The sequence below is a fragment of the Drosophila subpulchrella genome, chromosome 2L, assembly GCF_014743375.2.
Source record: "Drosophila subpulchrella strain 33 F10 #4 breed RU33 chromosome 2L, RU_Dsub_v1.1 Primary Assembly, whole genome shotgun sequence".
In the NCBI taxonomy this organism is placed as follows: Eukaryota; Metazoa; Arthropoda; class Insecta; order Diptera; family Drosophilidae; genus Drosophila; species Drosophila subpulchrella.
In genome coordinates this window covers 17,308,058-17,331,109 of record NC_050610.1, presented here as the reverse complement: position 1 = coordinate 17,331,109, position 23,052 = coordinate 17,308,058, and the positions used below count along the sequence as shown (strand labels likewise).

General features: G+C 39.6%; 9 protein-coding genes across 10 annotated transcripts in view; 3 read left to right on the top strand and 6 right to left on the bottom strand.

Annotated features, from left to right (window-relative positions):
- The window catches only part of LOC119546750 (sodium/hydrogen exchanger 3), a 34,588-nt gene extending 33,529 nt beyond the window's left edge, over positions 1-1,059 (bottom strand). The window contains exon 1 of the mRNA XM_037853253.1: positions 876-1,059. The gene's annotated coding sequence lies outside the window, so the exon portion shown is untranslated. The remainder of the gene's footprint in view (positions 1-875) is intronic.
- Positions 1,059-1,284, bottom strand: LOC119546755. The gene has a single exon (XM_037853286.1). The coding sequence runs from the start codon at positions 1,237-1,239 to the stop codon at positions 1,111-1,113; it is 129 nt and encodes a 42-aa protein (XP_037709214.1). The 5' UTR covers positions 1,240-1,284; the 3' UTR covers positions 1,059-1,110.
- A 447-nt stretch (positions 1,285-1,731) lies between these two features.
- On the bottom strand, positions 1,732-3,362 carry LOC119548235 (malectin-B). Its single transcript, XM_037855376.1, has one exon. It carries the CDS (start codon positions 3,188-3,190, stop codon positions 2,141-2,143), a length of 1,050 nt encoding a protein of 349 aa, XP_037711304.1. The 5' UTR covers positions 3,191-3,362; the 3' UTR covers positions 1,732-2,140.
- Positions 3,363-3,782: 420 nt separating this feature from the next.
- On the top strand, positions 3,783-11,802 carry LOC119546269 (WD repeat-containing protein 75). Its single transcript, XM_037852442.1, has 7 exons — positions 3,783-4,030; positions 4,093-4,479; positions 4,570-5,224; positions 5,292-5,470; positions 5,530-6,719; positions 6,789-7,159; positions 11,337-11,802. The coding sequence occupies exons 1-7, from the start codon at positions 3,939-3,941 to the stop codon at positions 11,694-11,696; spliced, it is 3,234 nt and encodes a 1,077-aa protein (XP_037708370.1). The 5' UTR covers positions 3,783-3,938; the 3' UTR covers positions 11,697-11,802.
- Positions 7,277-9,414, bottom strand: LOC119546273. Its single transcript, XM_037852445.1, has 2 exons — positions 9,039-9,414; positions 7,277-7,642 (listed from the first exon to the last, which is right to left on the bottom strand). Exons 1-2 carry the CDS (start codon positions 9,126-9,128, stop codon positions 7,499-7,501), a joined length of 234 nt encoding a protein of 77 aa, XP_037708373.1. The 5' UTR covers positions 9,129-9,414; the 3' UTR covers positions 7,277-7,498.
- Positions 11,803-11,979: 177 nt separating the features above from the next.
- On the bottom strand, positions 11,980-16,381 carry LOC119546272. The gene is made up of 3 exons (XM_037852444.1): positions 16,041-16,381; positions 12,228-12,456; positions 11,980-12,122 (listed from the first exon to the last, which is right to left on the bottom strand). Coding segments are annotated over exons 1-3 (324 nt in total). The 5' UTR covers positions 16,043-16,381; the 3' UTR covers positions 11,980-12,029.
- A 139-nt stretch (positions 16,382-16,520) lies between these two features.
- LOC119546270 lies at positions 16,521-17,903 on the bottom strand. Its single transcript, XM_037852443.1, has one exon. It carries the CDS (start codon positions 17,896-17,898, stop codon positions 16,630-16,632), a length of 1,269 nt encoding a protein of 422 aa, XP_037708371.1. The 5' UTR covers positions 17,899-17,903; the 3' UTR covers positions 16,521-16,629.
- Positions 17,904-18,795: 892 nt separating this feature from the next.
- LOC119546332 (sodium channel protein Nach) lies at positions 18,796-20,611 on the top strand. Its single transcript, XM_037852531.1, has 7 exons — positions 18,796-18,958; positions 19,011-19,137; positions 19,198-19,482; positions 19,546-19,633; positions 19,781-19,866; positions 19,924-20,405; positions 20,460-20,611. The coding sequence occupies exons 1-7, from the start codon at positions 18,796-18,798 to the stop codon at positions 20,609-20,611; spliced, it is 1,383 nt and encodes a 460-aa protein (XP_037708459.1).
- Positions 20,612-20,987: 376 nt separating this feature from the next.
- On the top strand, positions 20,988-23,028 carry LOC119548185. 2 transcript variants are annotated; one of them, XM_037855301.1, is made up of 4 exons: positions 20,988-21,269; positions 21,842-21,980; positions 22,047-22,475; positions 22,532-22,704. In XM_037855301.1, the coding sequence occupies exons 1-4, from the start codon at positions 21,120-21,122 to the stop codon at positions 22,564-22,566; spliced, it is 753 nt and encodes a 250-aa protein (XP_037711229.1). In that variant the 5' UTR covers positions 20,988-21,119; the 3' UTR covers positions 22,567-22,704. The 2 variants fall into 2 exon arrangements, with proteins under 2 accessions (XP_037711229.1, XP_037711228.1); XM_037855300.1 differs by having other exon boundaries at positions 22,047-23,028.
- Positions 23,029-23,052: the final 24 nt, after the last annotated feature.

The following is a 23,052-nucleotide window of genomic DNA, read 5'->3' as shown; positions in this document are numbered from 1 at the left end:
ATTATTTCTTGCCTTAAGCAACGCTTAGACTAAGTATTGTACTATTTTTGTAAAAACTGATTAGATTAAGTTGCCAGTTGGGTAGCAGTGTGCTAATCTTAAGAATAAAAATTTCCACATTAATTAATATAAAAAAAAAAAAAAAGAAATATTATATGTAGACATTGAGTTCCACTTTATATAGTACCTTAAAAGTCAGAAAAGCGAAGGTCAACTTTACAGTGCAAATTAAGCTCAAAAATATTGTTTGTCTACTGATGCCATTGTCCACATGACGGAACAAAATCATTATACATATGTATGTACGTCAGCAATAACAATAGGGACAATAACAAAGTATGCGCTTGCGGTACTTTTTGCATTATATAAAACTCCCACACATACGCACGCACACATCCTTACACAGACACCCAGCGACAATGCAAAAAATGTAGCCTGCTTTTGAGAGCTGGATGCAGTTCTTATTGTTTTTGTTATTGTTACGAGCTGCAGCAGCGGCAGTGACGTAAAAATGGCGTCGGCATAGACAATTTGTTTTTGTTTAGCGTAGGCACCGTTACATGCGCATAGGAGAGTCCAAAAAACATCTGTTTGCCGATTTTTGTGAAAGCGCGTGGGAGAGAGTTACGGTAACTTTGCGAGAGGGAGAGTCGCGAAAGAGAGAGCGATACGTTTTTTTTTTCCTACACCTGATGACAGAATGTTTTTTTTCCAAAGGATTTATGTCTTTTGGCAAAGTCAAATTCTGAAGAAAGGACAGCAGAAAAGTCGGCAAACATACCGAATTTGTGGCTCCTATATTATGCAATTGGTAAAACAATCAAAAACCCCGAAATCATATGATTTAGTATTATGTAAGAGGAAAAGGAACTTACCGTTATTTAGCTAGACACGCCTAAATTGAATTGTAATTGTTATATTTCTTATCAAGGATTTTCACCAACTTTTCGGTTTTTCTTTCAGACATTTCTAAATATTTTGCGTTAACGGATTTTCAGCACTATTTTAAATACACTAGCACACACAGCCCGGAATTAACTTTATTTTAATTTTCTTTTTTTCTGCGGGAGGAGGAGGAAGCGGCGGTTGCGACGTCGACCGCAGCAGCGTTTACAGCGAACGCTTCAGCACATTGAAGTTTTGCATCAGATTCGCCGTTTTCATGTAAACGGCAAACAACTTGATGTGGTTCTTGTGGAAACTGGTGTACTTGCTGCTGAAGAACCGCCGCTGGCACATTTTCACTGCCGATTCGATGGACACGCGCTGATGACTGAATTTTCCTCGCGACGCCAGTTTTCCAGCCCCCAACAGGACATCCGCCAGGGATGGCACCGATTCCGATAGTCCTGCGATTAGCCGGCTATCGGTTCGCAAAATGAACTGGTTCTACACAGGAGACAAAAATACTATCAATCCTTATTTTAGTAAGATTTAATCTGTTAAAATTAAAAAAACAATTTTTAATATCTGTCTAATTGCATTAAAGTTTTATTGTCCAAAAATGGTTACAATATTATCAAACAAAAATGAAAATTGACTTTCAAAAATCATATATCGTGCAACTAAGACACAATTTGTTTATGAATTATTCAAAAATTGGCTGAATCTATGCAGGGGTAGCTTATCAGCAGGTCAGCAAACGACTAACCTAATCTTAGAATAGACCTGGAATTTTCCAAAATTTCGAGCGCTTAAGTAAAAAGGTATCATCAAAATAATCAGAAACGGTTTTGTTCGATAACAAACAAGGTTTATTTTATTTAATTTCATTCAAAATTAACAGTCTCCAAGCAAAACTGTCCCAAAAACCGCTTAAAATTTGTGCGCACACCCCCGAGTCAAGCGATCAACCAATCCGGTAATATATTGTAAATCAAGTGACTCAACGATTAAGTACCCGAGCCTGTGACGGCAGTGGTCAACGAAAGGAACACAAAAAGTTGCTTATCAAATATGGAAAGTACAGGGCCGTGTTAGAGAGCTGTGCGTCTTGGGATCGAGGGAGCCGATCTCTAGGGTATGCCTAACGTACGAACTAAACGATAAGTATTACAATTAAGTCTTTTATCAAAATCACAAAATCACAAAGCAGGAAATCAACGCAGGCCGAGATCGTTGAGTGGGCAACGGATGGGGATCACAGCTTGCAGAGGCAGAACAGCAGCGGTATAAAGGCCCCGATGGCAATGAATACCGGCAGTAGGATCGAAGAGTCGTCCATCGAGTAAGGATTCGGTTGACGGGGGCCGCTATAAGATCGCTTGGAATCCGCCGATTGTTGGGATGGCTGATCAGTGCTCAGCTGGTCGTTTTGCTGCTCGGGAAGCTCCTCTTCGAACTCCTCGTCGTCCAGATCCTCATCATCCTCATCTACATCCTCACGCTGGTTGCGCACTACCTTCTCCACCTGATTTCCTGTCTTCTGTTCCGCAATCGGCTTGCCCTCCGGCTTGATCCTTTCACTCGCCTCAGTTCCATGCAGTCGCGGCAACTGGGAGACATCTCCTTTGAGCAAGGCAAAGGCATTGATTTTGGGATTATCCAGAGCCCCCTTAATGAAGTCCAATCGCAGACGGCCATTCCGCACATCGGACACCTCGCCCTCGTAGTTTAATCGACCATTGTTGATCTTGAAGTACACGATCTCGTCGTGGGCCGAGCCCCTGCCCACCTGGTTGTAGATGTCCAGCTGACGGACAACCGTGTGCTTTCGGTTGAGCAGCACATCGAAGACCTTTTTCTGTGGCGCATCGAAGTAGACTTCGCAGAATTTCATTATCAGGGCGTAATCTCCATCACCATCGCTGGGTAAGTCGTAGCCAAAGGTGGTGGTGTGATAGCGTTCGGTTCTGTAGAGCACCTCGTCATGTTCCTGAACCCGGCCGATCATCAGCAGGTGTTTGCCGTAGTCCGAGGCGATACCAACGCCTTTAAGCGGATCCGCATCGTATTGGACGCCATTAAGGTCGGTATGCTCATCTCCGCCAGCGTTCACAGCGTATATAACTTTAAGGGGTTCTGCCGCAGTCGAGCTCCCGATGAGGATAAGGACCAGGAGCAGGGGCATCCAAGTCCTTTGACCACTTGCCCGCAAGTAGTCCCGGAAAATCCCCTTTTTACATGCTACGTTGCACATGTCAGCAGTTGTTGTTGTTGTGGCCTGTCGTTCACTTTGCAAATTTGCCATTCGGAGGGCCTCTTCTTTGGCGGTTGTTTTCCCCGGCTGTAAAACCTCGTCGGGTCCGTCTCCTAGTCCGCTGAAATGGTACTGCCGTGCTGACGGGGCCGGAACAAATCCATTAACAAATTTATTTCTATCCAGTGCAGCCTTTTCGCGATAGGTTCTCAACTGAAGGAACCAGTGAACCAGGGAACTGTTCTTTGGAACTGGTATTTTTCGAGCTGCGGTATTTTTAATAAATATTTTTTATGTAATTTAATTTTACTTTGGATTTTAATAAATAATTACAAAACGAACAAATTATGTTAAAAATATACAATTGTTAATGTTTTTATTTTAATTAATTATTGTAATGGATGGTTAAAATATTATAAAATTTGAAAGTGAATATATAAATATATCAACCAAACAAAAGTATATACAACAAATAATAGCCAGCAGGAAACTATTATTCATTACGTTATTGTTATTATAAGTTTTACGTTACATATTTATTTGAATTTTTAATATTCGAATTCCTCAAGAATGACCCAAACCATCAGCTGGTATATTTTCGCTTACTTAATTTAGTATATTTTCTTGGCGCCCAGTGAGCGGGCACACTTAGCTACACGTGCATTGATGTGATTGAATTTTACTAGGAAATAACCCACGAAAAGTGGTTTAAATCGCGTTTATTGAGCGAAATTCCCTTCCGCAGACAGTGCTGGAGCACTGAGGACTACCAGTTCATCGATTCTACGACAGGACAACCATGAATTTCGACGACGAGGACCGTTTGGAACTGCAGTTCCTGGCGGGCGGCAGCATCGTGGAACATGCGCCTGTCTTCTCGCCCGATGGAAGGTTAGTACACAACGCATACTATATAGTACCATATATGTAACACTATGATTCCTGTTTACCAGATTCATGTTCGTGCGATGTGTGTCAAAAGTGCAGGTGTATGCCACCAGTACGGGAGAAATTACCCGGGTTTTGGATGATGCCACGGCACCGTTGATCAGCTTGGAATTGGATCTGAAGCAACCGGATCTCTTGATCGGGTGTACTACCACCGGGCAGATAATCCGGTGGAACTGGCGTGCGGGTGTGGTAAAGAAAACCGTACCCTTGAAGCTGCCTGATGAACAGACGATCATTTTGACCTGCAACCTGATAAATATGTATAAAGGTGGCGACACAGCCTGCGCCTTTGTCACCACGAGGAAGAAGAGTGGCGAACAGGTCGATTATTTTGTGGTCAACACGAGCACTGGCGATCAGATCGAAATCACCTGTGGCCTCAAGCTGAAGTGAGTTACCTTCTCCTTGGCAAATACTATCACATCTTAAGATTCCTAAAATTTTCTAAAAATTAAAATCCCAAAATCTCTTCCCTACAGAATTCGCACTCCCATCGTGGACGTGGGAAAGGGCCAGTTCAAGTACATAATCCTGGCTCAGGGCTTCTACATTTACTTCGTCAACTACGAGACCTGGACTTTTTGCCGCTTTAGGGGCCACAAAAAAAGTCCCATTACCTGTGTTCGGATGAGTCAATGTGAAATGGTGGCGGCCACCGCCGATACCTTAGGAAGGATCTTTGTGTGGCGAGATTTCGAAAATCAAAAATCAATAAGCAACACGCTTCTCCACTGGCATCACACGGAGGTTACCAGTTTGGGTTTTTCGCCCTCGGGCGTGTCCCTCTACAGCGGTGGACATGAATGCGTACTGGTGAAGTGGAACTTGGCTAGACCGGAAATTCGCAAGTTTCTGCCCAGGATGTCCAGTGTGATTCGTCATATTGTGGTTAGCAATGATAACGAAAATGTCCTGGTTTGCACTGAAGACAATGCCATTCAGCTGCTGGGTGGCAGTGACAACAATATCAAATCAACGGTGCTGCATTTTACTTATGAGACAGAGGATAAGACGGGTAGGCCTAAGTTCCCTATGGGTTTACGCTTGAATCCGAGGACGAATACATTGGTGCTTAATGGCAGATCAGGACATTTGCAGTTTTATTCGGCTTACACCAAGAGCATGTTGTATAATGTGGGTGAATATAAAATTCAAAATTTATAATTTTAATATTAATTACGATTTTTTATTCCGTCTTTAGCTACGCGTAGTAGGCACTAATGTATATAGTGAGGAAGCACATCACATTGTCTATAATACGCAAATTACACAAGCAGCATTCAATATTAATTGGATGGCCACTGGAGAGGTGTATAACGATCTGGAGAACTTTGCCGAAGTGCGTCTCAAATTCTGGCAGTATAGTGAAGAATTGCAAAGGTAATTGGTGATAAACCACAGACCAATAATATTTAATAATGCAATTTATTCTCTTGCAGTTACACCCTGAACACAGAGATTGAATTACCTCACGAGGGTGGCTTCAAGGCCATAACCTTCTCCAATCAGTTCCAGGTTAATAATCTGCGATGTGCTACCGCTGGCGAGGACAACGTAATTAAGGTTTGGGGCCTGACAGACTCTGAAAGCATCTATAAGCGTGGTACGATGTGGTGTTGCCTGGCACAGACAAGCTACAGAAATCTGTGTATTGGTTCTATATGCTTCTCGCAGGATGGGTCTCTGTTGGCCGTGGGTTATGGAAACATTTTGGCGCTCTATGATGCGAGGAATCCGCGACTGCCCCTTCAAACACTGAGCTGTCCCCCCGGCATAGATGGTGTAATATCCAAGGCTCAACTAAGATTGGCCCAGTCGCCATTAAATGGAACCAGGAAAGAGCTTACCCAGCAAAGGCAACAGTTGTGGGATCTGCTCAAGACCCTTATAAATAGCAATGATGAGAAGCTGATTAAACAGGCCAAGGATTTGATAGTGGGTCCTCCAGCCAAAGCACAAGTAGTGGACCAAACAGAAGATGCCAGCAAGGAGGCAATATTTAGGTACATTATGAAAATGCCCGAGCTTGGCTTGCATCAAAAATTACAACTGCTTCGTCGTTTTGGAGTCGAATGCTCCATCCCACATGTCCTTCGGAATCGCTTATTGCAGCATCTCACGCAAAGAGCAGTGATTCCACTAGCAACGAAGCATAGGCTTCGCAAACTGGACGCCCGACTGCATCGTTTGCACACGCGACATCGTTACAAAGCCAAACATCGTCTAAGCCGTTTGACCCAACGGCGGCAAAACTTTGAGGATCTGGTGCCGCAGGATATATTGTCTCTTTTCAGTGTCCTCAAGCTGGACGAGAACAGTCAGCCGAAAAAGAATGGAAAAGGCAAACTGACGATGAATGAAACTAAACTAAATCACAGCAACAAAGTTAACATAAAACTAAAGAAATTTCCCACAAAAGCGACTCCTCTGCAGGGATTGGCGCAGATTTCACATGTGCAATTCGGAGCTGGAGAACAGGCTCATTTGGTGGCAGTCTGCACCGAGTCAAGGGTTCTCATCTGGAATTTGCTGACGCTTCGATTGCAGGCGGGCTTGAAATTATCCGTCCGTCAACTCGCGTTTGATCCGCTCACCAACCTAATGGCTGTAATTACGAAAAATGATGAATGTGAGTATATTTAAATTTTCAATTAACCATAAGTCATCCTATTATTTTGCATAACTTTTCATCCCTTAGTGCACGTGTTCCAACCAAATGTTCCGCTGCCCCTGTATCAACGCAGTAATCTGCCGAAAACCCATGGTTTGGCCTGGTTACCTAGGAGACAGCCCAAACAGAGCTCCATCAATGTGGATTGGCAGGCGCAGTCTACGCTGATAATGCTCACCCACTCCCAGAAGATTGCGTACCTGGCGCTACCGGGTCAGAGTCCATCGGACGATGCGCCCGCACCGATCGGCTTTGCCCAGCCTGCCGCCCCGGAAAGTCAGTTTAGATACGCGACATTCGGAATTCATGCGACTAAGCAACAGCAGGTTTCCTCTGACTTCCTGGAGAAGAGTGGTCCGCTAATCGTGGGACGAGGAGAACACAGTTCTGTGAATGCGGTGAGTTATTTTGTTTTTAATTTTTTTTAATACAGAATCCGAATTAAAGATTTTGTTGAATCTTTATCAACAATATTTTTTGAGTCGCCATTTTTTCCACCCAACGAATTTACAAACTTTTTCTCTTAGTTTTCTTAGTCCTTTTATTGAAATCTTAAATATCTATGAAGTACAATTGGTTAGACTTATTATTACTTCCAGAAGTTCTATAATATTTGGTAGTATATATATTTGATTTAGCTTTGGTCTGGTTTAGAAATCCTTTAAAAAATGTAAATTTAATTGATCTTGTTGCTCAGTCGTTTTGAGTATTGACGATGATTGTCTGTGGGCCGGATACTATTTCTTCTTACGCTTAAGGACATCTCCTAGTCGAGGCGCCGTTGGGACTCGCAAATGGCGACAGCGGCGCATCATCAGGACGTCATGCTTAAAGTAGCGCAGACAGTGCCATTGGGGTACCTTGGGCATCAGTTGTTGGTGCTAAGAATAATATTATAGTAAGGATATTTGTATCACTCAGGTCTAAGAATACAAAGCCCTACTAAAGAAGTTCAAAGTTCAGGATATTCAAAAAAAGCGCATGATTGTTCCACACTCTGACGTCGTTTCGTAATTCCGTCAGAATCTTTTGTTTTTTTAGTTGCGCTGTTCTTTTGTGCTTTTTGTCTGCGCCCAACTGTCGTTCAACTAAATTTGAATAATTTCCATTGAGATTTATAACGCTATTTTCTCAACGTGGATTTTATTTTTGGACCCGCCATTCAATTGTGTCTTCGCTTAGGATTTGTGCAAATCATGTGAGTTACAATAACCTAGCAACTACACCATCTACGATTCAGGCTCTTGTGCTTAGGGATTTTGGGATAGGTCTACTCAGTTCGAAATTGATCGAGCTGGAGAGGTATTTTCATCACATGATAGCTTAAACATGTGAGATAATGATGGGCCAACCATATTGTATAATATTTAAGTAATCAGCTGAACTTGACTCCAGCAATTTGGGGGTATTCCTTTCAAAAAGATAATCCAGTAATCAGTTGCTATATTTATTATTAATTAATTACTTTGTTTATTCTATCAAGGGTCAAGTCTTCACGCAAATTGATAAGGGATAGGATCAATATGGAATATTATATAAACGGCGGTCGTCTATAGAAAGTCTCGCTGATCTTCGGAACGAATCGTTCGCATCCTATCTAAATTTAGTTTTACAGATTAGCAACACACGCCGCAAACGTGTGGGACAAACAAAGTTTGTTGATTTCCTGGGGCTATTATTGTTTTTAAATAATGTAGAAATAATCATTATCTTCAAATTGATTTTATACATCATATACCTTTGATGGAACTTCATTGCAATACTCAATACTGCAAAATCCTGTAGACATTGGATGATTACTATTTGTAATATAATTTATTTAGAAGCCAACTTTAATTTTCCAACTAATAGGGTATATTAAATCAGGTCCATATTTAAACAACTTCGGTAGACTAAAGCGTGAGTCCTATCTGTTTTGTTTTAAATTCTGTTGGTTCTTAACTTATGGATTCGAAAATACATACATAGGTGGTAGTTGTTATGTAAAATCTGCATGTGTAATCCCACGCTTGACTTCCTATATCATGTTTTCTTTTTATGGTTTTGTTCCCCCGCTGTTTTTAATTCAAAAGCAATCTTTTAATTAAGAGTGCACTTTGTTTTTCTCGCGATTCTCAACGCCCACTTTTAATTAGCGAGTTTGCACTTCCTTCATGTTGCAGTTGGCAGCCATTTTATTTTGGAATGCGAGTGAAGTCATTGCCCCAAATTCGTGCCCCCTGCTGTACTCCTTTTTCGCATGCCCCACTGCCCCAAGCCCCCCTGTCAACCACTCACCTCATTCACTATTGGCACAGGTCCAGCTTTTGCCCAAGCAAAGAATGCAAGGCACAGCAGGGAAATGACTGCCACGAAGTTGGGCCACATTTTCCGATTTCCCGATTTTCCGTTACCCGGTTGCGGGTGAAGAGAAGGAGGAGGTGTTGTTGCTGTTGGGAGTTCTAATGCGCCACTGCACCGTCAGGAATTTTGTTTATTTTTGTGATTGGATCGTAAATCGTTTAATCTGGATTTTGGCACTTTGTCAGTTGCAGGCGAGGATGAACTTTTGTCCGCCTTTATTTCCGTAAACTTTAGCGGCACGCGCTTCCGGCTCTCTTCTTTCCGGCTAACGGTTGTTTCAGCGGAACACAACGGTAAAGTGTTGAGCTGTCGCCGCGGCTCTCGGCAATTTATACTCGCAGCTCCCGACTTCGGCTCCGGATTTCCACTTCGGCTTCGGCACTATGTTCGGCTTCGTCCGCTCTCCGTAATTCTTGGTTTTGTTATTATTGTGGGTTGTGCTCGCTCTTTTGTGCTCTTTGCTCGGATGACTTGTGCACTTGGCAGTGCCCATTGTGAACGGGCAATGGGGAGCTGGTGCAAGCGCACCGCCGCCCACCTCTGCACAGTGGGATCGGAAGCTAAAAACCATGGCAAAAATAAAATTCGTATACATACACAAATGTACTTGTAATCTATCTGTTAGATATTTCCATTGTAAACCAATTACGTAAAAAAGTATCATACATAACAAAAAAGCCCACGAATCACATTTTTTGTTTACTATTTTTGATCGAGAAATCGTACACTTAGGAGGACACTAAAATTGGGAGACAAATTTTTTAAAAATTTTTACGTTAGTGAAAAATTGTGTTTTTTTAACTTTTAAGTCAGATAGTAACTTAGTCTCTGATCGAAAAATAAAAGTCTACCAATCACTGCTATTCCTTGACTTTTATATAAAAGTCTAAAAAAAGTGATTTTTTTGACTACAAAAATACGTCTGAAATATCTCTTACCGATGGAAATGACACAGAAAGGTAGTCTGTTGAAATTCGGTTGGTTCCTTGATCTAAAGAATTCACGGTTTCATATTTTTAATTCAGTGGCTTGGATTCTAAAGCAAATTTTGAAAGTGAGTTAAGAAAAGGGAAGTAAATGAATTAGTACATAAACTCGAACTACAAATGTAGTTATCGTATGAAATATTATAATTGATTACCAATCGAGTATTGACATATTTTTATAACTATACGAACATTCTATTGGTCAATGTAACGTTCTCTATTAGGTTCTGTACCACTGTTCCATTTATTGAACCCATTCCCCCTTCTCTGCCAAGCCATTGTTCCCTCAATTTATTGTTTATGCGTGCTTCGAGCACTTTCCATTGCGTGCTTGTGACACTTTAGTTTTCCCCAATAATACTCGATTATGTTCGGCCAATAATTAAGATCGCTTTGTTCGACGTTGTAAATTTTCCCGACACTGTTGCTATTTGCAATATTGTACTTGTCTTAATTACTTTCGCCAATTGCCGTATTTTTCGAGGGTTTATACTAGTTTTAGTCGGTTGCTGATAATTAACTCAATTCTGGATTCAGACTTATCGCTACTGAATCACTTTGAGTCATCTGTGAGTGTCTTTCCTGGGAAAAAACAATAATATTTTTCAACATGCCACTCAACGAATTGACAGACATGTTTGCACTTGGATTGTTTTTGCCAATTTCATTTAGTTTGCATAAAATTGGATCAACAATATCCACAGGCGCATGCGCGAAGGTTGATAGACACACGCCACTCGGCGCATTTAAAAGACGCTCCGCAATGTCAACACAGAAACCGAAAAGTAATCATGTGATTATCATTGTCCAACGCTGAACTTGAACCACAATCTCGACACCCAAAAAAATCCAAAATAGTCTCAAGTACAGACGCCTCTAAAAAGTGTTGTATTTTAAGCTTTTTTAAAGCTATGAACAGGTGATTGAAGGGATTCTGTTCTTGTTCAATCAAGAAAGTAGTATAGAACAAGGTAGTATGCTATTATTAATATAAAATGTTTATTTGAAAAGGTTTTCATTTATATTTATTATTATTATTATGTCTTGGGGAACAAGGATTTTAAAGGATTCTTTATTTTCTAATTTTACGTTTTATGCTTTTGTGTATGTTTTTAATTAAAACAATTTTTTTTTTATAAATCTAGCTATTTCTGCACCCAAAATTCGGTCAGCACAGCCACTACTAACACACTTTTTGAACTTCAGCAAGGTCAATGCCAATTAATTTCTCATTTCTGTATTACAGTTTGTCAATCTTTCCGCCCACACGATGCCTGCCATGAGCCTGATTTGTGGTGAATTTGTAAAATCGCTGCTAATTCCGGCGGACACAACCTTAAGGCACTCGTCGGCAGCTGGAGAAGAAGTCGCAGTGACCAATGGAGGAATCGTCAATGGAAATGGAGTGTTGTACGGCCACAGTGATGAGGAGCCGGAGGATGAAGAGTTGGATGAGGTGACAAAGAGCACACTGGACACCCGAAAAACGCTGCTGGAGCAGAATGAAAAGCTTGAGGATCTGCCACCTGGAGAAGAACTTGACCAGCAGGCATTGGATAATCGATTAAAGACCATTACGGCGCTGAGAACCAAACTGAGGTTATGAATGTAAAGAAACTATTAGTTGTTCTAACAAATTTAAATTCTTCTATTTTTGTATAAGACATTGAGGTAATACAAGTCATAATGCAATAAAGACGATTTTTTATGTATGTTTGGCTATAGATTCTTCGTGAAAAGGGTGTTAAGATAAATAATAAATTATAGTTAAATTTCATTTTCAATCATATTAGAAATACAATATAAAATTCATAATATTCTCAATTTCCCCCACAATTATATCATAGACTCATAGACCTTTTTTATTCCTAAACTAATGACTTTGACTTTTATTTTCATAATATTACAGTAGATAAACGATGTTAAAATATTTGTTAATTTAAAGAAAACGCCGACGTGGTATTAAACCAGCATGGGACAGCACATTGTAGATTTCCATGCGTGGAATTTTCTCAGCCTGACGGTCATAAACCTGGAGGAAAATTATACAAATACTTTAGATATATTTGACGAGCTCATAACACAAATACATGTACTGAATTTATACAAATCTTTCGATTAGTATTATGGTACTTACCACCTCTTCGCCGGGTCCAAACCAACTGGATCTGGCCAGGGCGTCCCTCACCCTTGGTGTGTTGTAGAAGGGATTTTGAAACTGTTGTGGTAGGGTCTTTTCCCAGGCGGCGTTCTCCACCACGGCAATGTGCTGCAGATTCCTCTGGGGTCTGGCCTCGACCATTATGGATAGACCCACCATCGTTACAAAAAACGCTGACCAAATGAAACGACCGGGCAGGAGGCACCTTGAATGACAGAGGAGAGGAAGATCACGCCTCGTTGAATTCGGCTGACTGACAGATACCACTTGCTCGGCTTAAGGTATTATCGTGAAGATCATTACATAATTGTGGCGTGCATATGATATTACAAGTTTCCGCCTGTCACGCACACACACGCATACCCCATCCCCCATCTCCCATCTCTGCATCCAGTCCACGCCTAAATGACCGCTTTTCACTCTCGGGAGCCCGGGACAACTTGTTGGCCAAGTCAGCTGACTGGGCTTCCACAAGGGGGCAGTGCTGGCCATTCGGCTTTATATGTATCACAGTAAAACTCATATAAATGGATATACAAAATATTTTTTAGGCCAAAAAATACGTACCCTAAAAGAGTTCAGATTACCAAAAATTATGCTCTAGTTCCCAAATTTTTTCAAAACATTTTGATTTTTATCTTGTAAAAAATAATCCGTAAGTTAAAAAAGGATTATTTCGGTGAAGTGTTATTTAGATCCTTAATTTTATAGATTTTTTAAGACATTTTTCAGGCAACACTGACTGTGGTCACTGGCAGTTTCTATTTGTCTGCCGTGGCAAAACTCGGTTGTCATGTGACTGCCATTTCCTAGATGTCGCGTGCTGCGAGGAGAAAAACTCTGCTGCAGATATATGCATTTTCCAGCGTCATGCGTCTGTTAGTTGGCTTATGCGGCCCACTTTGGCTGCAAAAAAGATCCCTGATCTTTGCTTTTAATTGGATAACCGGCAGTGACGACCGCTTGCCGCTTGTTTCTGGCCGATGATGTAAGTTTTGGACTTGATATTGCCACTTGCGGCACTTGCGCTTTCGCAGTGTCTGGTTGGTTGGCCAAAAGACTGCCTTGCCGCCGCCCTTCGGTCAACCTGCCAACTCATGGTTAGCCGAGGGTTCATGGCATTTTATAAGGCGAAAAGATCGCCAAAGCCGGGCTTGATAATGCGATTTTTATTCAGTCGAAGGGGGGAGGAAGGTTTAATGATGCAACTTTAATTTCTCTGGATACTAACTAAAATATGACCATTTATAAATCTACTACCCTTAATAGAGCTGTTTAAGAGTTTAAAGAATTGGTTGTCTACTATTTTTTTCCTGTCGGAGATCAATCCTAAGTAGATTCGGAATCGGTACTATTATGAATTCAACTGACCCCTTACTTAAGTATTAGTGTTGGTATCAATATAAACCAATATCATTATTCCTGAAATTTAAATGCCGAATTAACTAAATATTTAAACCGTATTTCATATATAACATATATGATATTAGTAGTTTATGAAATAGTTTTTAAGATATTTCCATTGGGATTTGATAAGATTCGATAGGAAATATAGAATAAGTCACCCTGAATTCGACCATTCCGTTCAGTTCATTGACCCACCCTTGTGGGTATACCCCAGTTTAGACCCCCTCGATCACACCCAAGTGATGTCCCATCGCTTGTTGGCTGCATTTCGCCTCCGGTTGCCATCCAAGCCGTTTTACTGGCCATCTTATGCAATTCTGGCGTTTTGTGCATGCGAAAAGACCGCAGCCTTCCCAGTCAAAAATGTGTTGGCATTTTCAGGTTTTCGTGCTTATTTTGTATACCAAGCCACCGGGCAATTGTTGCTGGGACTGACTAACTGACTACTTACTTACGATCTGCAACTACGAGACTTGTTGTTGTTGTTGGGTGTGATTAGGTCAATGGAATCCAATTGGCGTCAACGCCGCGTCGCTGCAGTTTTCGCTTTTCACAGCCCATATATATACAAAGATATAGCATGTACGACGCTTCATTCCATTCCATTCCAGCATTCCCAATTTGGGTCATGTGGTTAATTGACAAAGATTGACGTATTGTGTATTATTGTTATGCTACGACGACCACAAATTTGTTTATACTATTTTGCATACAATGAGGAAATATGCTCAACGCATATGTTACAATTTTACTTCGCATTTCCCTTGATTGAGTGGGATCAAGAAACTGGGTCTGAGAATTGGGTTGGATACCTATCGTTATTGTGTGAAAGGTCACAGGAACCTTGGTACGCAACTGGAGCCCGAAATATTAATAACAGAGATGATATAAAAACCCTGTTCCCAATTAACGCTCATTACAAGTTGAGGCGGCAAGTGAAGCAAGTGATCATTAATTTTCGAAAGTGTGAACTCTTTAGGCCGTTTCAAGGTTGCCGTTGACGAGGATGGTATTTCCCTTGTTTTATGCACATTTCATTTCCCCATGAAGTTTTTAATTAAAACTCTTGTATTACATGTTGTTCCTTGTATTATTTTTGAGAGTGTTTTGCAAAAAGTCATTAAAATAGTAGGTAGCTACTATTTTGGAGTTGCTTACTAAAATTACTTAGCCTACGCACAGTTGTATTTTTTGGACAGGAACATATATTATCGTCTTTATTATTATTATTTAGCTATAAAGATGTTGTGAGTATAAAAATTAAATTATATAAGTAATTTTGAGAAATTTTTACAAAATTAAGTGCATTGGAAATTTTTACGAATTTTTTTCACAGACTAACAATAAACAATATCTAATAGCAAGACATTTTGACATTCCCAAAATCTTTTCCTTTTAAGATTTGATAATATTATTTGACATAATTCCTAAATGTTATACAACTAAAAGTTTTAGGTAAATTCAAAATTTATTGGGATCTACATTAGTATTCAATAAAGCCCAATTATAAGTTTCATAATAATCGCTACCGAAAAAGTGTGTCAGCTTTATAGATCACGTATTTACAAAAGGTAAATTCCCCTGTCCGCCCCCCGACACACCTACCGCCCCAACTGCCACGCCTTCTTTCAACATATGTGGTCAATATTGATATGCGGTCACTGTGAATAATAATTATTAGCCAAATGGCGTAAGTGGGCTAAGCATTTGGCATTTGTTTTGGGTCTTCACGCGGGTTAATTGAAAATACTGCACAACATGACAATCGTAACAATTTTAGTTGGTTACTGCATTATTGTTATTATTATTTAAGGTTTATTGTGGCTGGTTTTAGCAACGCTTTTTTCTTGGACATTTTTGTGCATTTGTTAAAAAAACGTGACCATTAAACTGAATTATGTGTTGAGTACACCCGTCATCGGTCTTTTTTTAAGGTTTTATGCTTGTCAGTCAGTGTTGCCGACTTTACTCTATTGTTGTAGTTGCTCTTGTGATAGGTCAAGTTATTTATGGTTTTTTTAAATTTTGTTGTGGTACGAATAGTTTTTGTCACAGTTTTTCTTGGCTCTTTGGGTGGCATCCGTATCGAATTTTTAATTTATGTCGTGGGATCATCGCCTTGTTCATGCTTAAAGATTATGCAATTTTTTGTGTAGAGATCTTACTAAAAATGAAGAGCACTACTTTATCAGTTTTTTTTTAGCCTTAGCTCTAATTTTATTTGGCTTAAGCAAATAATAAAAAATAGTAATTTGGCACTGGATATAAAGTTTTTTTTATTAAATTAGTCACCACAATATCCCAATTTTTATACGCGATATTTAGTTTTGTGATCGATTTGTACAAATGCCAGCACTTAATCTCACAATGAATTAAACTCACATTTTGTATAAATGTTACAACTCGATTAAAATAAATGCAGAAACAGTTATTCAGTTTTGTTTTTAAGGATCGTAAAGACCGCTTATATTTTCGAAGCGCCGCAAAGCTGTTGATTTGAACGCGGTCGATTGGCAACTGAATTTAAGTTTACGTTAACCAACTGTCAGAGACTGGCTAAGGCCGGTGGGCAGGTTTTGGACACAACTTAAAAGTTTTCAAATCCGAAAACAGAGAGGCTAAACGAAAATGAAAACCAAAACTCAACGAAGCATGCGGCAAAAGCTAAGCAAAGCTGGGGTTGAGGGATTCGCTTCTATATTTTAAGGCCTATAATTAAAATTTGGATAATACGCACATGGTTATGATTCACTATCTCTTGCTAATATACAATTTTTTTAAAGTTTCCACTTTAAAATCATCGTCAATTTAGTTATTCTTTTTTGAAAACCTTTTATAAGTGATTTTTCATTAAGCTCCAAATTTTAAAACACATGCCTGCATACGTTTATTTTCTTTAAAAATTATTATGTTGAATAAAAAAGTATAACAATATCTTTTTATGATTTTAAGGTTAATATAAAGATTCCTTTTACTCCTTTAATACGAAATTATCCACAAAGTCTTGGATCATGTCCTCCAATCGATTCCTGTACATCTCATCTGTGTTAAAGGCCTCCAGACAAATCTCAATACGCTTGGTACTGAAGAAGTCGCTGAAGCCATCCGAAGAACTTGTCAATTTCTGGGTAGAAGTAGCTGGAAGCACAACCAAGTGGCAGAACAAACAGCTTTCAATTAGGCCAATGCTTCGGAACTCCTCCACAGATTTATAAAAACTTTGTTCCGGTATAAAACGAGCTATATCCAAGTCGGCTCGTTTCAAGAACTCGGTCATAAAGCGGTAATATTCCGCTAGAAGCTCGCTTAAATGGGCATCCCTGAATGCCTTCGAGGTGGGTATAGTCAGCACGGTTATCACATCCAGGGCAGGTGGGGCATATCTGGCCAATTGAAAGTCGACTAGGCGACATTGCAGGGGAATCTCTCCATATTTGCCGTACTGGAACATAATATTATTGGACCACAAATCGCCATGAAGTAAGGTATTTGTATACACTTCTGACGTCTTGACAGCCTCGAAAATGTAGGACATCTTTTTGGTAAAGTTCTCCAAAATATAGTCCAACCTTGTCTGATATTTGGGTATCAGTTTGATAAACTCCTTCAGCACCTCGCAAGCATTTAGGAAATTCACCATCCGCATATGTTCTGGTGGCACATCACTGGGATAGGCATTCTCTACCACCGATTTTGGTTGGGATTCGGTTAGTTTTTTGCCCGTTTTTTGTTCCTGTATGATGGAACCAGCATGCAGGGCGGCCAAAGTCTTTAGGCAACAATGGAGCTGTTCGTAAGATAGCAAACCATCGCGGCCGGCACCCATTCGATAACCCTGATCTGCCAGATTCTCGAAGACCAGCAAATTCTTATCTGCATAATAGCACTTTGGTGCCACTTCGGCACAGGCTTTGTGAAGATCGGGAAGTACATGCTGGTAGACAGCGATTTCTTTCTGGAACACTCCGAAATTCTCCAGATATTCCATGCGCGAGGCATTATTTTCAGGTGCAGACTTCGAAAAGAATGTCAGTTGCTTGGTTTCCTTGGGATTGTGCAGCTGCAAAGTGACCTGAAGATAAAAGTGGCTACCCAAATATCCAGCTGGAGCATCCGAGGTCGGTCTTAGTTGATAACTGATGATATCGAATCCCGTTTCCGAATTAGGAATATCCTGATGCAAGTAACGCTGACACAGGCCGCGAATCTCACTGGGACTAAGTTCTATAGCTGTTGCCATTTCGAAATCTACTGTTTGGAGTTCCTAGAGTGGTGTTAACCTTTAATATACCGAATGTGCGACCCTATCTCTAGACTCCAGTAAATTATCTCGAGATAAAGTCAGCAGATATAGAAATGTGCGCAACCCAGGGGGGAAAAGCCACGTAAAAAGCGTGAGCTGAAATCCAGATTAAGTTATTTGCTTTTGGCCTAGACTGTGGATCAAGAAATTAGGGGTCAGCTCTTGGAGGTGTGGCAAATCAGGTATTCGCCTGATAAAAGCGAAAAGAAATTTCTGAAGGTTAAGTTAACATATTCATATGATAGGGCTTACCAAAAATTTGTTTCTAAACATATTTATTTTTACTGACCAAATGATATACCTATAGCCGTTTAAGTCTTAAAAATTAAAAAAGTGTATAAGTATAATAAAAAACGAGGTTTATCTTGATGGTTCTTACACACGTATGTTGAGCATAATAACAATGAATATGTCTCACGTGTTTCCAAAAATACTCCCTCGTTCAGCTTTCAGCTTATGTGTTTTACGTGCTAGTATATCTAGTGCAATTAAGGTGTTTTAACTAAACAAATAACTCCTTATAAGGCTCTCGCACTTCCCAGTTGACAACTTTTTGCTGGGTTTTATGGGAGATATAACTTATACAGCTGATGCTGGTAAGGTAATCAAACAATGTGATTTGTGCTTATATTTGTGTAAGGAAAACAACGTTTAATGCATGCAATCTTGATTTAATTCCCGGAGACTTGCGTGTTAGAAATCTGGGAAAATCAACAGCTGAAAGAATCAAACGAGATGGATAACCAAATTTGGTTGCTAATGAGGCTTATAGTTTTTGTCACAGTAGCCAAATAAATTAGTCACGGACTGGACCTCAAAGTGACCACAATCGTCATGAGATTCAGCCGAATTATAGAGGAGTATCTGAAGAACTCCACTTTGCATGGAGCCCGGTTTATAGTGGACAAGGATGCCAATTGGATAGAGCGTATCTTTTGGGTTATTTGTCTGTTTGCCTCATGGTACGCCTCCTGGTTGCTGATTAAGGCCTCGTTGAGTGAGTGACCAATGACAATGATATAATATTTGATCTTAAAGATACTATTTAGGTGCCTTCGAGAACAATGCCATCAGTTTTGTGGTAGAGAGTTCGTTTCGCGATTGGAATACCAACTTTCCGGCCATTATAGTCTGCGAATCCAAAAATATGGATCGAATACAGGAGGTGGCTGAACAGTAAGATCAAATTTGATAATGATCCAATCCATATTAAGACGGGCTTGGAAACTATTTCAGATTATGGGGCGCTGATCATGACTTCACTTTGGAGGAGGTTCTTAGCGAGATTGCCTTCTTTCGTGGCGAGTCTTATCATACAGTCCATGAATGCAGTGGCGAAGAGGTGACTGCCTCATGTTTTTATTCGAATTTCTCGTATTACGCTGAATTAGTTAGAACCAGTTGTGTGGACTCAATAAGTAATTGCGAGTGGAATGGTAAGCCATTTGAGTGCTGCAAGTACTTTCATCGCATGGAAACTGAGCTGGGAATTTGTTATGCCATTAATTCTCTTCAATCTGGGTGGGTCTGGAAAAAACTAATTTCTATTTGTGAAAAGCCTTATATTCATGTTAATTAAATTAGGAAACTCAAAGAGCCCAAGTTAAATATGTATTCGAATCGTGATAGAGGACCGGGCTCCCTGTTAATGGAATTGCACATAGAAGCTACGGTGAGATAAATATCAATTGATATAATAATATAAAAATTAAATTTATGTAAAGTTAGTAATATTGCAACCTAAAAGTGTGCTGTATTTACTTAAAAGCTCTATTAAGCTTATTGTTTCGATAAACAGAAGCACTTTCACTTTTAATAGGTGTTTATACTTGGCACTGAGGAGGTTCCCACATTAGTCACACCTAAAACGGATTTTCTTGTCGTAGGACCTTACATATCCTTTGTGTGAGTAAGTTATTAGTTTATATAGAATTTGTATTAATATTTACTTTAATATTTCAGGCGATACATCTCAAAGCGTGACATTGAGAACGATGAAGAGATCCGACAGACTAGTGTCCATCAGAGAAACTGTCGTTTCGCGGATGAGAACATCCTGGATGTGCACAAGTTCTATAGCTATAGTGCATGCACTGTCCAGTGTCGTAAGGATCGCCAGATGGAGTTATGCAACTGCTCCAGTCACTTGTCCCCGAATTCCCCCGAATGGCAGTTGTGCAACATGGATGGCCTTGAGTGCCTGAATCGCAATTACGAGGACCTCTCGGTGATTATCGCTAAATGGTCCAAACGTCGTGGTCGAAAGGGTCTGGTCTGCGATTGTCTGCCCTCCTGCACTGAGGTGGATATCACCACGGTCTTTGATAGCAAAGAAAATATGGCGGGCAGTCAGAATCCAGTCTCTAAAATCGAAGTCGGCCTCATTGAATTACCCACGGAGCGGTATAAAAGAAATTTGGTCCGTGGCAAATTGGATTTGGTTGGTAAGTTAAACAGATAATAATATTGTCATAAGACTTAAGTGCTCCTCATTTTAGTGTCCATTGGTGGCACCACTGGCTTATTTGTTGGCGCCAGTCTTCTCAGTTTTGTGGAGATCTTTTACTACATAACCATTCGTCCTTATACCACATATATGAATGAAAAACGTCGCCTGAAGCGGTTGATTTTGCCCAAGAGATTTCATTGAGTCAGTTATTAACATTGCTTTATTGTAATCTTTTTTAGCACTAACCTAATACATTTTATATCAGTCATTTATCACTTTGAAAATATTTTGTTCAGGAAAATTACATTTTTTATTCGCAAATATATATAAAAAAATGTTAAAATTATTTTTCTGTAACTATTTCCTCAATGCTTATCTCCACAATGCCAGAGTCTGTATCAAGAACAAAGCCGAAAGCTAAATCTTATCACTCTATATATCTGAACTGATAATGTAAGCTATACTACTACAGTTATATGCTTGCAGCTGTTTATTCAAAAGATGTAATAGTGTGAAATAGTTTCAGAGAAAATAAAAACTGAACTGAGTTCTATTTTTGCTCAGTTGTGCACGGCCAACTGTAGGTGTAGTTGGCTGAGTGGAAAGTGTCGGAAAAGTTGCTCAGACCAATCTAGAATTCTAGAAAATAGAGAGTGAGAGTAAAATCGATCGTATACGTAATACGCTCAACTAACGTATACCCAACATAATGCTTTGCCGTAGTGAGTGCGAGAAAATACTGCAAAATGCGCAAAATAGTGCAGAAAAGGCAAAACTATTGGACTATCACTTGGTTAGAGATCTCAGTGCCATCGGTTACCTGGGGGATTACTATTCACTGACTCTAAGGTATAGCCATGTAAGTATGATGATATGGACTTTACTAAAATGGTATTATCTTAATGGTTTATCTCTCGAAGTAAGATATAATGTTATAAAATATAAGCGTGTGTCCATAATAAATGATAGTGCAAGATTAGGGTTCCTAAGGGTATATTTTAGGGGCATTTTAGTGTCTGTTTTTGTTGCCCTTTTATTCAAAGAACAAAAACATTTTTTTATTTCTAAAAAAAGTTATTTAAGTTATATTTTTATCAACTAATATGAGTCTTTTAATTTCATTAAATGTTATCGTTTTAAGTTTAAAAAATAGTTTTTTATTTCAACAATATTTATTTTTGTTGATCAATAGGTACGCAAAGAAAATCGTAAGTAATGAACACTTTTAGATTTCTTATCAATTTATTATTGATTGCTTCAATGTTACTGTATAAAGTGCATAGTATTTATTTGTCAGCTTTTAATCAATTAGTTTGAAAGTGATTAATTGGAAAAATCAAAAGATAGTCGCTGTCAGTTTCAACTAAAATATAATGTACATTTTTCACAGAACAGCAACTCGACACATTTTATTTTTTGGCCTACTTTTAGGAGGATGATGAAGTCGAAAGGGAAATTCAACTTTTTGTAAAAGCTATGCCCCAGCAAAGTGCGGAACTAGCTAAAGAGATAATTTTTCAAAAGGAGGCCTGGCTTTACGAGAAACTTATAAAACAAATGCAAAAATGTAGTAAGTAACACACTTTTGTGTAAATACAGCAGATAAGTCTGAGTAACAAATTAATTTCATCTATAGGCAACATAAAATGGAGCGCTGATTGTGTTTACACTCGAAACGATTTGATAGTTCTGGAGGACATTAAACTGAAGGGTTTCAAGTCAGCTGGTTCCGCAGAATTTAACGAGGTTTTCATGGAACAATTGATCAAATCAATGGCAGCATTTCATGCAGCTGGTTTGGTCTATGAACATCAAAATAATACCAATATAGGTCAGGCCTATGGAGATAATTTGCTAGAGATCACTGTAGCCCCTGAAATTGCCTGGTTCACCACAGGACTCTCGGCTGTCCTGGCTGCTGTTCGAAGTCTACCCCAATATCAGGAAAATAGGGAACTTTCTTTTATAGACAACAAACTTATGACCATAATGGAGGAAATATATGAGCAGGCTGCTCCTTCGAAAAAGTACAGGAATGTCCTTTGCCATCGCGACCTTTGGGCAGGTAATATTTTCTTTCCTCCGGAAAAGACTGGTCCTGCTTTGCTAATTGATTTTCAGACCTGTCGCTACACTCCCCCAGCATCAGATCTTAATTTTTGTCTGCACATGAATTTGAGTTTAAGGAAACGAAAGCAAATTGAAAGAAAGTACATTGATTTGTACCACAAATATTTAGTGCAGAATCTTTCAGATTTTGATCTGAAGGAACTAGCAATTTCCAAATCAGAACTGATTGAGTCATACAAAGAATTCCGTTTGTTTGGAGTGATCTACAGAGCTGTGGCAGCAACGGTCGTGAAGGTTCCCACTGAATTTGTTACAAATGATTTCAAGTATGTGGATCGCAGCAATGTGATCCTTTCTTATATGAAAACGAATGAAGAGTTTAGGACCTACATGGAGGAGTGTTGTGTGGATGTCATGGAAATGGCCTTGGCCAGGGCAAACATGTGAGGAAATCTTGGTTGGTCAGACTGTCGATAAGGAAGACTTCTATAAGGCGATAAGATGTGAGTGTAAAGAACACAAACAAAAAATAAATTCCTTCAAACGAACCTTTAATGCTCTTTTATTTTTCA

Coding starts and splice junctions, on each gene's coding strand:
- LOC119548185 (XM_037855300.1), top strand. CDS start 21,120: ATGCTTTGCCGTAGTGAGTGCGAGAAAATACTGCAAAATGCGCAAAAT. Junction 21,270..21,841: donor TGACTCTAAGGTATAGCCAT/GTAAGTATGATG, acceptor GCCTACTTTTAG/GAGGATGATGAAGTCGAAAG. Junction 21,981..22,046: donor AAAACAAATGCAAAAATGTA/GTAAGTAACACA, acceptor TTTCATCTATAG/GCAACATAAAATGGAGCGCT.
- LOC119546270 (XM_037852443.1), bottom strand. CDS start 17,898: ATGGCAACAGCTATAGAACTTAGTCCCAGTGAGATTCGCGGCCTGTGT.
- LOC119546272 (XM_037852444.1), bottom strand. Junction 12,123..12,227: donor TTGGACCCGGCGAAGAGGTG/GTAAGTACCATA, acceptor ATTTTCCTCCAG/GTTTATGACCGTCAGGCTGA.
- LOC119546332 (XM_037852531.1), top strand. CDS start 18,796: ATGAGATTCAGCCGAATTATAGAGGAGTATCTGAAGAACTCCACTTTG. Junction 19,867..19,923: donor GGACCTTACATATCCTTTGT/GTGAGTAAGTTA, acceptor TTAATATTTCAG/GCGATACATCTCAAAGCGTG. Junction 20,406..20,459: donor TGGCAAATTGGATTTGGTTG/GTAAGTTAAACA, acceptor TCCTCATTTTAG/TGTCCATTGGTGGCACCACT.
- LOC119546269 (XM_037852442.1), top strand. CDS start 3,939: ATGAATTTCGACGACGAGGACCGTTTGGAACTGCAGTTCCTGGCGGGC. Junction 5,471..5,529: donor TATAGTGAAGAATTGCAAAG/GTAATTGGTGAT, acceptor ATTCTCTTGCAG/TTACACCCTGAACACAGAGA. Junction 7,160..11,336: donor AACACAGTTCTGTGAATGCG/GTGAGTTATTTT, acceptor TCTGTATTACAG/TTTGTCAATCTTTCCGCCCA.
- LOC119546273 (XM_037852445.1), bottom strand. CDS start 9,128: ATGTGGCCCAACTTCGTGGCAGTCATTTCCCTGCTGTGCCTTGCATTC. Junction 7,643..9,038: donor CTGTGCCAATAGTGAATGAG/GTGAGTGGTTGA, acceptor TATTATTCTTAG/CACCAACAACTGATGCCCAA.
- LOC119548235 (XM_037855376.1), bottom strand. CDS start 3,190: ATGGCAAATTTGCAAAGTGAACGACAGGCCACAACAACAACAACTGCT.
- LOC119546755 (XM_037853286.1), bottom strand. CDS start 1,239: ATGTGCCAGCGGCGGTTCTTCAGCAGCAAGTACACCAGTTTCCACAAG.